Source organism: Crocuta crocuta, unplaced genomic scaffold, assembly GCF_008692635.1.
Source record: "Crocuta crocuta isolate KB4526 unplaced genomic scaffold, BGI_CrCroc_1.0 scaffold96, whole genome shotgun sequence".
NCBI classification, from domain to species: domain Eukaryota; kingdom Metazoa; phylum Chordata; class Mammalia; order Carnivora; family Hyaenidae; genus Crocuta; species Crocuta crocuta.
The window spans coordinates 6,333,805-6,348,543 of record NW_027531522.1 but is presented as its reverse complement, the minus strand read 5'-3'; the positions used below and the strand labels follow the sequence as shown (position 1 = coordinate 6,348,543).

The 14,739-nt window shown below is 40.5% G+C and overlaps 1 protein-coding gene across 1 annotated transcript in view; it reads left to right on the top strand.

Moving 5' to 3' along the window:
- Window positions 1-452: 452 nt before the first annotated feature.
- PLXDC2 (plexin domain containing 2) overlaps window positions 453-14,739 on the top strand; it is a 447,796-nt gene continuing 433,509 nt past the window's right edge. The window contains exon 1 of the mRNA XM_077772453.1: window positions 453-1,232. Coding sequence (XP_077628579.1) covers window positions 1,121-1,232 — 112 coding nt within the window. The 5' untranslated portion in view covers window positions 453-1,120. The remainder of the gene's footprint in view (window positions 1,233-14,739) is intronic.

Sequence of the window (14,739 nt, the reverse complement as noted above, 5' to 3'; positions counted from 1 at the left end):
GCAGCCGGGCGGGAACGGGGCCTGGGGGCCAGGTGGGCGAAGGCGCAGCTCGTGCGGCTGCAGAGAGCAAGCGCGGGGGCAGGATGGCGCCGCGGCGCTCGGCGCCTCGCTCTCCTTTCTTGCCTTCCCTCCCGGCTCTCCGGGCACTCGGCGGCTGGGGGCGCGCAGGGCTGGAGTTGCCCTCTCTCTCCCCCTGGCTTTCCTCCTCCTGCTTAATCTCCCGGCGACTTCACTGCCCGCCCCGAGGAAAGTGCAGCCATTGGACAGGTCGGTGCGAGCTGCTGGTTTCGGGGAGGAAGGTGGGAGAAGCCTGAAGGAGCGAGGGGGAGGGGGGAGGGAGGAGGGAGGAGGGTGCAGCGGCAGATCTGGCAAATTGCAAGCTGCCTTCCCTCCCCAAAGTGTGGAGCAGGAGCGCGNTTTTTTTTTTTCCCTGGCTCCGGACCTTAGACTGCTGCAGCCTGAGTCTTCACTGGGCTCAGCTCTTTAGAGCTGCCCATCCCTCCGGCTGCGAGAAAGGACGCGCGCCCTGCGTCGGGCGAAGAAAAGAAGAAAAACTTGTCGGAGGGGTTTCGCCAGCCCACATTAACCCCCTTCCCGCAAACCCAAACCTCCCGCCAAGGGCCATCCCAACACTGGGGAAAGTTCCTTGCGAGCCGACAGCCCTCTTGGATTTGGAGGAGGCAGCCGCGCTGGCTGTGGAATTAGGTCTGTTTTGAACCCAGCGGAGCGCATCGCGGGGCTCGGAAGCCCCAGTCTGCGGGCGCCCGGGGGGCGCTGCCCGTACGGAGCCGAGAGTTCACGAGCCCCGGCTGCAAGTGGCCCTTCCTCCCCGCCTCCGGCGTCCTGTGTCTGGGGCGAGGGCTTCCAGTGTTGTGGCAAGTTGCGAAGAGAGACTCGGAGGTCCGGAGAGGACTGCACTCCCCCGGCTCTCCCTTCCTCTTCCCAGCTCCCGAGTGTGAAATTCCCACCGAAATTCACAAAGGCCTCCGGGTTCAGCCAGACCCGTCCGCCGCGCTTGGCCCCGGCGTCCCCAGCGTCCCGACTGCCACCCGGAGCCTCCAAGCACCCGGCGCCGGGGAAGGACTGTCGGGGAGGGGGCGGGGGGGGTCTCGGCGGCGGCATGGCGAGGTTCCCGAGGGCAGACCTGGCCGCTGCAGGAGTTGTGTTACTTTGCCACTTTTTAATGGACCGTTTTCAGTTCACTGAAGGGGAGCCTGGAAACCAAATCAATGGTAAGATGCACTTTAGCTTGTTGGTTTTTTGCGCAACTGAAGATTTCGCTGGCACCCCCACCTCCCCATTCTCAACCCACCCCTCCGCCCATCCCCCCACCTCATTTGTCTGCCCTTGGGAAAGTTACTGCAATTGCTTTTGGGTATACTTGGCCTTTCCGAATGGGGAGAAGAGGGTTGGTTAGAGAAGGGGACTGGAGATTTCCTTGAGGATTTCGGGCTTCCTTCACCTGAGCGACAGGGGGTGATACATTCTCCCCAAGTCGCCCAGAGAGGGCTCTGGCGTGTAAGAGCAAACCTTGTGTAGATACCTTCCCAGAACTGGCATCCCTGGGAAGCCTCCTCTCTGGCTCCNCTCTAGCTGCCCCTTCCTTCCCCAAGCGTTCCGCACCTGAGTTCCCTTTCGCTGTCTGGGGCTGAACGGGCTCTGGAAGTGGGGCGGGGTGTGCGTGGCGTCGAGGAGGGGAGGAGGTGACCGAGGTGGGGAGGGCGCGCCTCTGGAGACCAATCCCTGTCCCCATTGTCCTCCACCGTCCGGCTCCGCACACAGGCCTGAACGTGTCAAGGGTTTGTCCACGTGCCCTGACATTGCCCCCGCGCGGGGACCCGGCCTCCCCATCTTCCTGGCGGCGGCTCCGGGCGTGTGCCGGCCAGGTGAGCGTCCAGCCGGGAGCCGCGCCCCCGGGGCAGCGCGGAGCCGGCGTAGCAACACCCCGCCCGCGACCCGCGGGCTGTCAGGCTGGGAGCCGAGCCGGGGATTCAGGGGCCTCCCGCGACCCTGCTCTCCGGAACTGGGTGCCTGCTCACCCTTTCTGCCCCTCGGGAAGAAAGTGAAGAAACAGGCAGGGAGACCTTGGCAGAAATTTGTGGACTCAGGTTAGACTTGGAGAGGAGGTGAAATGAACAAAAAACACTTAAAAAAAAAAAAAAAAGGAAAGAAAACACAAACTTTCAGCTTAGGGTAATCAAGATTTTGTTTTGTTTTAATTCTGAAGTCTAGGGTCTTGGTGGTGGTGGTGAGTGATTCCTCAGAAAGTATACATGTGGCTGCAAATGTCAAACATGAAAGTCGCAGATGGAAGCTTACCTAGGTCACCTGGGGATTCCAGGTGAGGTGAGTCTTGGAGAAAGCCCTTGAATGAAAATCAGCAATCTGAGACCTAGAAATCAGCTAAAAACACTGTCTCGGCTCCTGGTGTAGATTCTTACAGAGAACGCACAGATTCTGACTCTGCGCTCCAGTTGATGATTGGAGGGGTGTGTGAGTTGGGAGGAGGGGGCAACATGGTAACGATGCTTTTAAAACTGAAACATTTTAAAACCCCAATTTCCTTGATGGCGATTTGTCTTTGTCACATATAGTTTTCTTCTGCCTAAATGGACATAGGTTGTTCCTTACTAGGTATGCCAGTAGATTATCGTTTCTGTTTGTCTGCTACATTTCATTGATTAAAAAAAAAAAAAAAAAACATTTAAGACTTCTACCCTGTGATACTGATATGGTATGGCCCCATTCTTGGAATAAGTAAATACTTAAAGAAAACAATTTACTTCATCCCAAAGGAGGTTAGAGAGATGGTTATGCCAAAATGCATTCCAAAGTTGTTTATTTGAAAACTTCTTTGGCACTGGGTGTAAATAATGCATTTACGGGGGAAAAAACCAACAAAGGTCAGCAGATATTTATTTTTTCTGAACTTTCATTAATGATGTTACTGAGAAAAGAATATGTATGCATTTTCCTATTCTAAATTCCCAAGTTGAGGATGAAGTGAACATTCACTCTAAGATTGGCCAGATAATTAAAAGCTGTGGGGATTATAAAATACCGAAATTGCTCACCATAAATGTACAGGTATTATGAACTAATTATCAACTAGGATCTGTGATGGAAAATCTAGAAACCCATATTTTTATAGAATTGAGTGAAAAATGAATAGCTTTAAATTTCTTGGAGATAAGTGTTTTGGAGATATATTGCAAACTGGAGTAGCTTCTTTACTGGATACCAGTCTACATATAACTTCAAGACATAATCTTGAAGTTAAAAGGTTATATTTTCATGGCTGTAAATACAATATAGCAATGAAATAGAAGAAAAATAATTTCCTTTGTAAATGGCTAAAATTTTACTATGGGAAAAAATTTAAAGAGCCCAGCAGTCTTGAAATTTGCCATGTAGCAATCAGAATTTTTATCACAGACATTTTGGCACAGGAGAAAAAAATCTGATTTCATAACAGGGACGTTTAATTATGTATTACTTTAGAAAATGCTGCAGTTGATTTTGTTGCCACCAGAGGGCAGAGGAACTGTCAATTTCTCCTATTCCCATTCTTTCCCAAATCTCTCAGATTAATGATCTTCAATACTTTGTTTTTACTATGCGCAGTAATTTTTTGGTATTTCAGCTTACCACATGTAAATGAGTGGTGATTTATAATACTGAGTGTTTATTTCCTATGTTCATTGAAATTAACTTTTCATTCAACATTTATATAGTACCTCCTACATGTAAAGATCTACACTTAATTTTTTTTTTATTATTTATTTACTTTTGAGAGACAGAGACAGACAGACAGTGAGTGGGGGAGGGGCAGAGAGGGAGGGAGACACAGAATCTGAATCAAGCTCCAGGCTCTGAACTCTCAGTACAGAGCCTGATGAGGGACTCAAACCCATGAAGCGTCAGATCCTGACCTGAGCTGAAGTCGTATACAACCAACTGAGCCACACAGGCATCCCATAAAGATCTATACTTTGAATACATTCTTGTGGTGTGTTTGTATAGTAGAAAAATTAAAATATCTTCTTTGGAGGTTTTTAACAATTTATTGTGGAATTCTCAACAACATAGCTTTCAAATGTCTCTTATGATGAAAACTTCATTACATAATGAATTTAGTAATGAGTGTAATCTACACATACATGAAAAGTATATGCCATACTAAATTGTTTTTATCAACACCAATATTTAGAGAAAAACAAACTTAGAATAATTTTAAATTCTAGAAACCTGAAATCTTCTTTGTACTGTTATACATCTGTTCCTATATCCCAAATTAATTTGAAAAACAGTTTAGTAACTGTGTCAGAGGATAAAGATGTGTGAATGTCTTGAGGAATTCTAAAATTTAAATGGGGAAAAAGGGCCTAAAACTATATAGTTGTTTTGACCTGGTTATTACTCTTAAATGTGACTTAATGAAACAAGTTCAGTACCACTATATAGAGAGCAAAAATAGTTTAGGACTCCAGGGAATTTTCACTACTTAAACTTTCTAATATTGCTCTGTACTAGAGGAAAATAGTTTATTTTTAGCAGATCCTTTACATTTATTTTAGTTGTTTCTCTAGTGGGATAGTTTTATTTTCTGCTTTCATTGGAATAAAAGACTTAGTATGAAATATTACTAACTTGTGGAGTTTATTGTGAGAGTATCTCTGTTGAGACATACTGAGATTAGTATACATTTTTTGTTTGCATATATACTAGAGGAGAAAATTATAACAGGTTAATCAAGTGAATATTCTTTATAAAGTACATGTAGGTCAGATTAATGAACAAATGGTAGGTTGATTTTTATTTTATTTTTCTTTTCTCTTCTCCTTTTCTTTTCTCTTCTCTTCTTTTCTTTTCGAGGGAGGTGGTAGAGGGAACAAGAGAGAAAGAACCCCAAGCAGACTCCTTGCTATTAAGGCAGAGCTCAAGCTCACAAACTGTGAGATCATGACCTGAGCCAAAATCAAGAGTTGACACTTAACCAACTGAGCCACTCAAGAGCTCCAGGTTGATTTTTAATAAATCAGTGACTCATGATTACATAATTTTTTTTTTAAAAAACAAAACATGAGAGTCTTTTTCTTTTAGAGAAGAGATATAAGTTGAAGCCTAAGGCTGGATAAGATTTTTAGTTCATGGATATCTGCACAGAGATTTGAAATTATTGTAAGTAGAACAGTTTATGCATTTGTTAAGTTTTATCAAGTAGAATGTACTTGAGTAAAACTTAGTGACAGAAGATACTAATTTTCTCTAAATAGATTTCTTCTCTGCCTACAGAGAAGTAGACAACATGGATTGTTTTCAATTAGTTTTGTCTCTCTCTCTCTCTTTTCTTTTCTTTTCTTTTCTTTTTTTTTTTGCTTCCTAAAAGATATTTCCTATTGTAGAAGCAGACTCTTTATGAATATTAATGAATTGATCAACAGCTGTGATCATGCGGTCTGAAGTCTTGAGCGGTTTCCTACTATATCTTCACCGTGGCCTCCAAGATCATTATCATGTGGCCCGGAACACAGTTTCAGCTCTCTCTCCTCTCCCTGTTTGTGAACACTCTCTTCAGTTGAGGCTCCTTGATCTTCCCTGAGTAGGTGCCATGTGTTACTACCTCTTTTCCATTCCTCCGTCACCTTCTTCCCTCATGTGTCTCCATTTGTCCATCTTCTGCTTTTTCTTACAGGCTTATCTCAAGTAACACAGTTCACAAAAGGATGCGATATCTCAGAACCCTCCAGGAAGTTCTATGCCTTTTTAAAGGCACTTGTTTGTTTGAATCTGCTTGATAGTGGAAGCAGATTGTTTTCCTCCGTCCCATTTCCACATCTCTCTCATATACTTTCTTAGACCATGGAAACATAGATCATGTTCTGAAGGTCACGGTCCATTCACTTCTGAATCCCCCAAGGCATCGCCCACACAGGCATGCAATAAATAGCTGCTGAACTGACTGGACTGAATGGAATTGTAGTTGAAGCTGGACTGTTGCTTTGAATGTCACCTTGGGAGACTTCTGAAAAGTACATTTTACCCTGTTGATGACTTTTTTCTCCAATAAGTTGGAAATGAACATATAGACAGTTTTTACAGAATTGATCATTTAAAACGAGAGTAGGATCCATGGGTCTGGCAAACTGTTATGCTTGTGGTGGATACTATTTACCTTAAATCTTCTATTCATAGATAGAACTTTTAAAAAGTCCATTCTGCCATTCAATCATATTTCTGGCTTCTGAATGAGTTTTTACTGATGTTCTTAATCTAACACCTTTAAATACAGTACGTGTGTATGTGTATATGTGTGCTTATACGTGTGCATATATACGTGAAAATGTATATGCATATATGTATATATAAACATATAGTGGTAATGTATTTTCAGCTGAGATTAACACTATTAAATAGTTTAACAGTTTTAGTTCTTTGTGAAATTACTCTTGAATTGTGCTCAGGCCTCATGCCATTAACCTGCACTGAAGGAGGCCTTTAAAAAAAAGCAAAATAAAAATAAATTTTAAAAATAAAACCGGTAAATAAAGCAATTTCCTAAAACTTGTTGTGGTGGCTGTTTTTGGGTGGAGGGTATTGGTGGTAACATGCAGTGCATTTTGCACAGTGTTAGCTCCCTGAGTAGGTGAGGGCAGCGGGAAAGAGAAAAAAGGAGAGAAATCTTGTATCTTAATAACAGATAAAGAATTTGTTCTGAATTTGTTTCTGTCTTCTGGATGTGGCTCATAGTGACCAGATACATTACCTTTTAAAATTTGGTTTCCTGAAAGCTCAGACCACAATTTGTAGCCTAGTTCCAACAAGCATTTATGCTTTCTGGACTTCATTTTTTTGTGGACTAGCTTACCATCTTCTTTCCTACCCCTTTTTTAAAAATAATATTTATTTATTTTGAGAGAGGGAAAGAACGAGAGCAAGCGTGTGTGCAATGCGGGGCAGGGACAGAGAGAGGGAGAGAGAGCGGCTCAGCCCTGTCAGCACAGAGCCCAGACACGGGGCTCAAACTCACAAGCCGTGAGATCATGACCTGAGCAGAAATCAAGAGTCAGATGCTTAACCGACTGAGCCACCCAGGCACCTGACTCTTTTTCTTACTCTTTATTTTTGTCCAACTTTACTTACTTAAAATCTTGTATTTCTTTCAGAGATGGGAAATAAGTAAATAAAAAGCAATCACTACAATCTGTAAAGATATATATTACTAAATTGCTTTCCAGCTTTCTTTTAATCTGACTAATTCCAGTCCTCTGCCTTTATTCCGAGCACATTTTCTCAAAGCTTTAATTATCTCTTTACAGTACCGTACTCTGAGAAGTCTTTCTTCTTCACTAAGGTTCACACAGGATGTCTTCCCTCACTCTACCCCAGACAATGATTCTGTTCAACTGAGGAAGTTCCTGCAGAATGACAGACTAAGTAGTGATGCTTTTATTAAGACCGTTTCTCCCACTCTTTCTTATGTCACGTATAGCCTGGTCAGATTAGCACAATAGTGTTATCTGAGGAAAGAAGAGAATATAAAATATTCTACGTTATTTGGTAACCGGAACTTGAACTCATTTTTCAAAGTATTTGTTCTTTGGCACATTCTTATTTTATCCTCTTTAATTAAAAAAGTGGTGACATATGGCATGATACACAGATTTGGGTATTTAAATGGAATCTGAGACCACATCAGGGACCTGTTTGGTATTAGTTTAACAGACCCGTTAAAGACTGCAGATCTGAATATGCAGTCCGAAACTGTGTGGCCTTGCTTGAAATCCAGATTTGTAATCCCTTCCCCTCAAGATCATCCAAACAGATGTGAACATGAGTAGCTCTCCTCTTCCCAATTAAAATAGGGTGATAGTCACTATTTCTGCTTCACATGTTAGAGTAGAGAGCAGACTGTGGTTTTGTTGAGAGGGTCATAAAGGCAAGGATTGCAGAATGACTTTCCTTTTACTTTTCTGGAGTCTTTTTGCTGAGTTCCTCTCTCTCCTCACCTATTATTTTTCACTAATTAATTGGAAAATTTTCCTGGAATTCATATTGCTCAAGATCTCATCCTGTAGGCAAGGTACTTAGCTCATTGAGGCTTTGAGAATACAGAGAGAATGTAAAGAATTTGCCCCATGGATAAACTGCATAAAAATCAGAATATTTAAAAGTCAATTTTCTCCATGCCCCTTGTACTGTTCAGTGATCGGAGAAGTGTAAATAAAGCTGGCATGGTTTCTTTAAGCATGAGCCTGGTAAGTACACCCTTGTTTATTTCCATCAGGATGATGTTTTCTTTGGTCCATTTGGAATCTGGAATACTAAGCATGTGCTGATTTTTTTAAGGTAGTGGTTTTTGAGTTAACACAGTTGTTAATTACATACATGGATCTGTTGGTAGCAGTAGCTCCCAACTTTATCTCTCTGTAACCATAATCCAAGCATTCAATAAAATACTGATTTTCCTAAACCCTAGAAGAGAAGCAAGATAGGCAGAATTTATCAATTTAGAATATGAAATTCACAAATAATCATGATTTTCAAGATGTGACATGGTCTTCTATGGTGTATTTCTATTATGCATATTTGCTTAATTTTCTCTAGAAACAGACTATAGCTGTCACTGACACAACAAATCTGATTATTTAACTGGTAAGGTGTTCACTTGTTTGTTCAAAAGAGCCTACTAGCCTTACTGCAGGCACAGTGGGGAGCAAATCCAGTGTTGTACTTGACTTCTTTTGGCTGCACTGTCCCCTCCTTTTTCTGCTATGATTTCCTTCACTACATCACTGTAAGCTACAATGAGATAGTCATGGAAAAATGTGTGTGAAATGATTTTGGGTATATTGAATCATATTCTCAATGCATGTGGATTCTTACTATTAAGAGGAATCCTGTCCTGGGTGTCCTGGGTGGCTCAGTTAGTTGAGCACTGAGTTTGGCTCAGGTCATAATCTTGTAGTCCATGAGTTTGAGTTCTGCATTGGGCTCTGTGCTGACAAGCTCAGATCTTGGAGCCTGCTTCAGATCCTGTGTCTCCCCCTCTCTCTACCTCTCCCCAGCTTATGCTCTATCACTCAAAAATGAAATAAACATTTAAAAATTATTGAAAAAAAATAAAGGATTCCTGTCCTGAACTTTGATTAAAAAGAAAATCAACTTCTTAATTATTTTGCTGGTCCATAGTTTTATGTTTAAATTAAAGTATACTGTATATATGTACTTGAACTATACAAAACTAAGAAACAAAAACTGAATGATAAAACATAATACTATGTATTTGCATTTTTCTTCTTTGGTTCTTGTTTGGAGTAGGACTAGAGAGAGTCTTTTGAAGTTGTTTGTTCACACAACAAAAATTTAAAGAGTATTTTAATGTCTATTTGAAAACTCTAGATGCCCTATAAAAATAAAGTTGACTTTTCTGGGTCTCCTGGGTGGCTCAGTCAGTTAAGCATCTGACTTCAGCTCAGGTCATGATCTTGGCTGCCATGAATCTGAGCCCCACCTCGGGCTTGTGCTGACAGCTCAGAGCCTGGAGCCTGCTTCAGATTCTGTGTCTCCCTGTCTCTCTGCCCCTCCCTCATTCACACTGTCTCAAAAATAAATAAATGTGAAAAAAATTTTTAATAAAAATAAAGTTGACTTTTAGTTTAAAAAATGTCATTTCACATTAGTTTGAAAGCATTCTTACTGTATTTACAAAGATATTGCTTGATGTTTTATTTTCATAGCTTATTTAACATCATAGGTTATCATATGTCTTGGGTGATGTCTATTTGTATCTGTCTTGATTTATAACTTGCATTTTAAACTTTTACATAGTTTTAAAAATGTCTCTTATTAAGATTAAATGTCTTTAATTCAAATTAAATGAATTTTATGAAAGCATTTAATTTGACATGAAGGATGTGTTAAAATATTTCCTATATCAGAATACTGTGGTAACATTTGTTAATACAGCAAGACTTGCAAAATACTGATGAATGTGTTGTAAAACAGTTTTGGTGGAGGCTGAATTGTAATAATTCCTCACTCTGATCATACTAATAACATCACTTCATGTTTTGTACGCATGTATTTGTGTTGGTCCTAATTTTCCCGTAATTAATTTATCCAGGCTTCTAGTTATTTTCCCCACCATTTATTTGTCCATCTTCCATTAATCAGTGCAGGTAATCAGTCAGAGAAGTTTTAAACACACCTGCTACCCCTATCCTTGTATATGTCTGTCCTCATGTTCATATGCAGGAGTTACTTAGCTTATACTTAAAGACAGAATTCATGGGTTATTTGGCTTATGAATGTTCTCCTATGAAAGTTAGTGCCTGGGACAAGTCCTGCTAGATCTTCCAAGATTAAGTACTTCAAAGATAAAGGCCAGGAAGGGGTAACCCCTGGTAATTATCTCTGTGTGGATATCACACTATCTTAATTACCTTAGCTTTATAATAAGTATATCTGGCAGGGCAAACCTGTCCTTCTTGTGTTTGATCTTCAGCAGTGTCATGGGTATTCTAGAAGACTCTTGGCGTTTCCACTATCTGTATGCAGTCAACTTTTCAGTTTTCACTAAATCCTCTGTTGGGCTGTGTTTGAAATCACATCAAATTTCGGGGTCATTTAGTAAAGATTTTGATTTCTAAACAACTTGGAGACGATATAATTTCTTTACTGCAACATCTAAAAGCCAGAACAAGCACCCTGGCACTTTGTAACGCATTGTTAATAGCTACTATTTGGCAGTATCTTTTTTAGTTGAAATAATGTCCTTAGATGGAGAGCTAGTGCTGTTTTCCCGATCACATCATGAAGCTAATGGTACATTCTAATTGTTTCTTAGGAAATACCAGTAGAAACCATAGGTTAATTAAAGTGAACAGCTCAACTGAGGGAAAGAATGTTAATTCCTAACTTCTTGGAAACTACTACAAATGAGGGGTGAGCACTAGGCAAATAGAGGTGAAAATTGTGACATTTTCAGTGTCCCTTTCAGTAGCCCATCTCTAGACTAGCAGAGCAGTTATTGGGAAAACTGTAGGTTTTCTCCTTCATCAGAAACAGCTCTGGTGAGAACTGTAAAAGGCCCTGGATTTAGGATTCTCCTTAATGTTGGCTCTTTAGCTAATTAATATCAATTTCATGGGAGATTTACATCGAAAGAAAGTGCACTTTACAAATTACTACCATTTAAAGATAATAGATTTATGATTTTATTTAGACTACAGGCATTTATAAATTAAGTGGTTACAATTTGATGGAGTTGAAAATCCTAACCGCATCCCCACCTCAACATGGTTTAAAACTGGCTGTTGCCCTGTACTGATGGATACTGGTCTGGATATTTGTTAATCAGGAGTCAACTGACAAGGCAGGCAGTCTGTTTTATTTCTTTGTTATTTAGCCTTCATTATCTTTTTAACATCTGTTGTTCATTTTAGATATTTTTAAAAACAAGCGATGATTTAAAGTCATTCTGCCGATTATAGTCTCATTGTCTGGACATTGCAAAACAGCTTTATGCAGGAAGCCAGACTTGTGCAATGTCAGTTTTCTCAAGCTGTTTTTAGGAGAGTGGTTTGTAAAATAGGCACAGCCAATAAGAAGCTAATTTTTCTAAAACTAAAAACTGATGTTTGACTCCAGACTGCTTTTCTCCATTCCCTAGGTCCATTATGCTGGCTCCAGCAGGCCACCATTTTTCCTAGCCTACTTTACTTCAACAGCTTCACTCTCTCCTTGCCTCCAAAACTGTCCTGCTGGACTCCATTCTTCATTCCACAGCCCGAAAGCTCTTTCTAAAATGCAAATCTGGCTGCGTCACTCTTCTGTTAAAAAGGCTTTCCTGCCTTCCTATTGCTCTCACGCTAGAGTCAAGGCCTTCAATAATTTTGTCCTGTTTTCCCTCCCTGGGTTCAAATTTATCACTCTCTCCCTCCTGCTCACCAATTTCCCAGTGCTCTCTCCCCTCTGAAAATTGTGCATACCTTTCCTTCTTGGAGCATGTTTTTGTCTTCTCTTTGGCTCTTTGCCCTTCAGGTCTCATATTTGATTTGATTTTCAGCACATTGAATATATATATATATATTTATATTTTTATATATATGTTTTTATATACATTGAATATATATATATATATTTAGTATTTATTTGCCGGCTCCCAGTTTGAGACAAAGGCCTCACCAAAGTGCACTTTACAGGTCCTCATGATATCACTTTTCATCAATAGTGTGGTCGTGTCTTCATTTGACTATAAGCTACCCGAGGCAAAAAAAAAACATTTGTACTGATCATCACTGAATTGCTAGCTTCAAGAATAGGAAGTCCTCCTTGAAAATTTCTTCAACAAAAGAATCTTGTAGGATATACTGCATTTGTTCAGATTTATTACTCAGGCAAAGAATTTTGGTTCTGCCTTGTTTCTCCATATTTCTTGGGCAGAATTTCTAAATTGTGATTTAACATGCCTCAGATTTAAATATCAATGAGTGAAATATATGCAAACCAGAGATTGAGTGACTTCAGAATAACAGAATTTTCATGCATTTATGAAGAATTGAGAGTTTGTTTACAAATGACAGTGTAGGAATGATCAAGTCTTTTATTAAGCTAGAGAGTACAGATACGTTAATGATGATACTTTAGTTAATTGTACTTATTAATAATGCTTTGTTTATAAACCAGCAACTTGAATTGTCTGAAAAAATATTAAAATTGGTTCATTTGCCTCTCTGGAGGGAATTCCATAGTTTAAAAGAACATATGGATAAACAATGAATGAAATAGAAATTTGAGATTGAACCATGAAATTTGCATAAATAGCTTTCCAGCTATCTCAAAGCTAAAGATGCAAAGTAGGTAATACTCTCTAAGAATAGATATTTAAAAGATTTCCAGATACATATCACAGGGCTGCCTTTTAAATATGTTTTTTAACAAAAGGGTCTAAGATATCTCTCAATGAGGCACTCAGTGATGTGAGTTAACTCCTTTCAGGGTTCCAAATGGGATCCACTTGGTGAAGTTTACGTCAGTTTTGGTCAGCATCCTTGGTGTGCTCTACAACTTATATTTGCTCTTCTCCAGGCACATTTTTATTACCTTTGTCTATTGTTTTGTTTTTTCTAGAAACATGCCAAAGTGCTTTCTGTGTTACATCCTAGTTTTATGGTGTGAACAACTGATACTATCTGCTCAGTATCTCTTACTCCTTTCTAATGGAAAGCACCTTACCATCATTTAGAAATGTCCTCTCTGACTCTTCTGGGGTTTTCTCTGGAGTTTCTGACATAGGTGTCATGCTCCCCCAAGACAGTTCAGCACCTGTTCAGGTGAGTACTCATGGTACCCATGTGTCATGGACATCAAGTCAGTCAACCTTCCCTTTTAGTCAAGGGAAAAAGTCAGGGCCTTCAGTAATCTGGTCCTGGCCTACCTCTCCAGGTTCACATTCATCGCTTCCTGTTTTTTTGTTTTTGTTTTAATTTTTTTAACATTTATTTATTATTGAGAGACAGAGACAGAGCATGAGCAGGGTGGGGGCAGATAGAGAGGGAGAGACACAGAATCCGAAGCAGGCTCCAGGCTCCGAGCTGTCAGCACAGAGCCCGATGTGGGGCTCAAACTCACAAACTGTGAGATCACAACCTGAGCCGAAGTTGGACACTTCACTCAGTGAGCCACCCAGGCACCCCATTTTTTGTTTTGTTTTTAAATACTTCTCGGGGAGGGGGGGTTGCTGCATTGGTAAGATAAAAGTCTAAAGCCATGTGTAGTCAGTCTTAGGTTTTCCAATAGCATAAACCAAAAAGTTCTAGTTTTTGAGTTGAAATTGTTTACTTGCACTGAAAAACCTTGGTAAATATGTATTTTTAAAAATTATATTGCTATTTGAATAGTTAGTTGACTGATGACTATTTTCCCCACTAAACTGAGGGTAGGAACTATGTTTTACCTTCCTTTTTTTTCTTGGTAATCTCATATGCTTGGTGTATCATAGAAGCCACTCAAGACATATTTGTGAAATAAATTTTCGAGATAAACTCATTTGGTAGCGTGCCATTTTGTAACTATTAAAATAATTCAAATCTCAGACATCAGGTGGAAGGTTGTGACTATAATAGTTTCTTCTCTCTTGGTTTTCTCAATTAATGTTTTGTTCCTTTCTCATTTTGCACATTAAATTCCCTTACCTGGGTCTTATTTTTGTAATATTTGTGTGTTTTATTTTGTGTCTTTTATTCGCTCTGCAGTTTGTTTTTTAATTTTTTAAAAAAATTTTTAATGCTTATTTATTTTGGAGAGACAGAGGCAAAGTGTAAGCAGCAGAGGGGCAGAGAGAGAGGGAGACAAAGAATCCAAAGCAGGCTCCAGGCACTGAGCTGTCAGCACAGAGTTTGATGTGGGACTCAAACCCACGAACTGCGAGATCTTGACCTGAGCTGAAGTCTGTGCTCAACCGACTGAGCCACCCAGGTGCCCCTTGCCCTGCAGTTCTTATTATTGTATTTTTGTTATGGATGTAGGTAAACTTTACAGGAAATAGAAAAGGGGAAGCCTTGGGGTGCCTGGGTGGCTCAGTCGGTTAAGCGTCCGACTTCAGCTCAGGTCATGATCTCATGGGTCGTGGGTTCCAGCCCCACATCGGGCTCTGTGCTGACAGACCAGAGGCTGGAGCCTGCTTCAGATTCTCTGTCTCCCTCTCTCTCTGACCCTCCCCGCTCATGCTCTTTC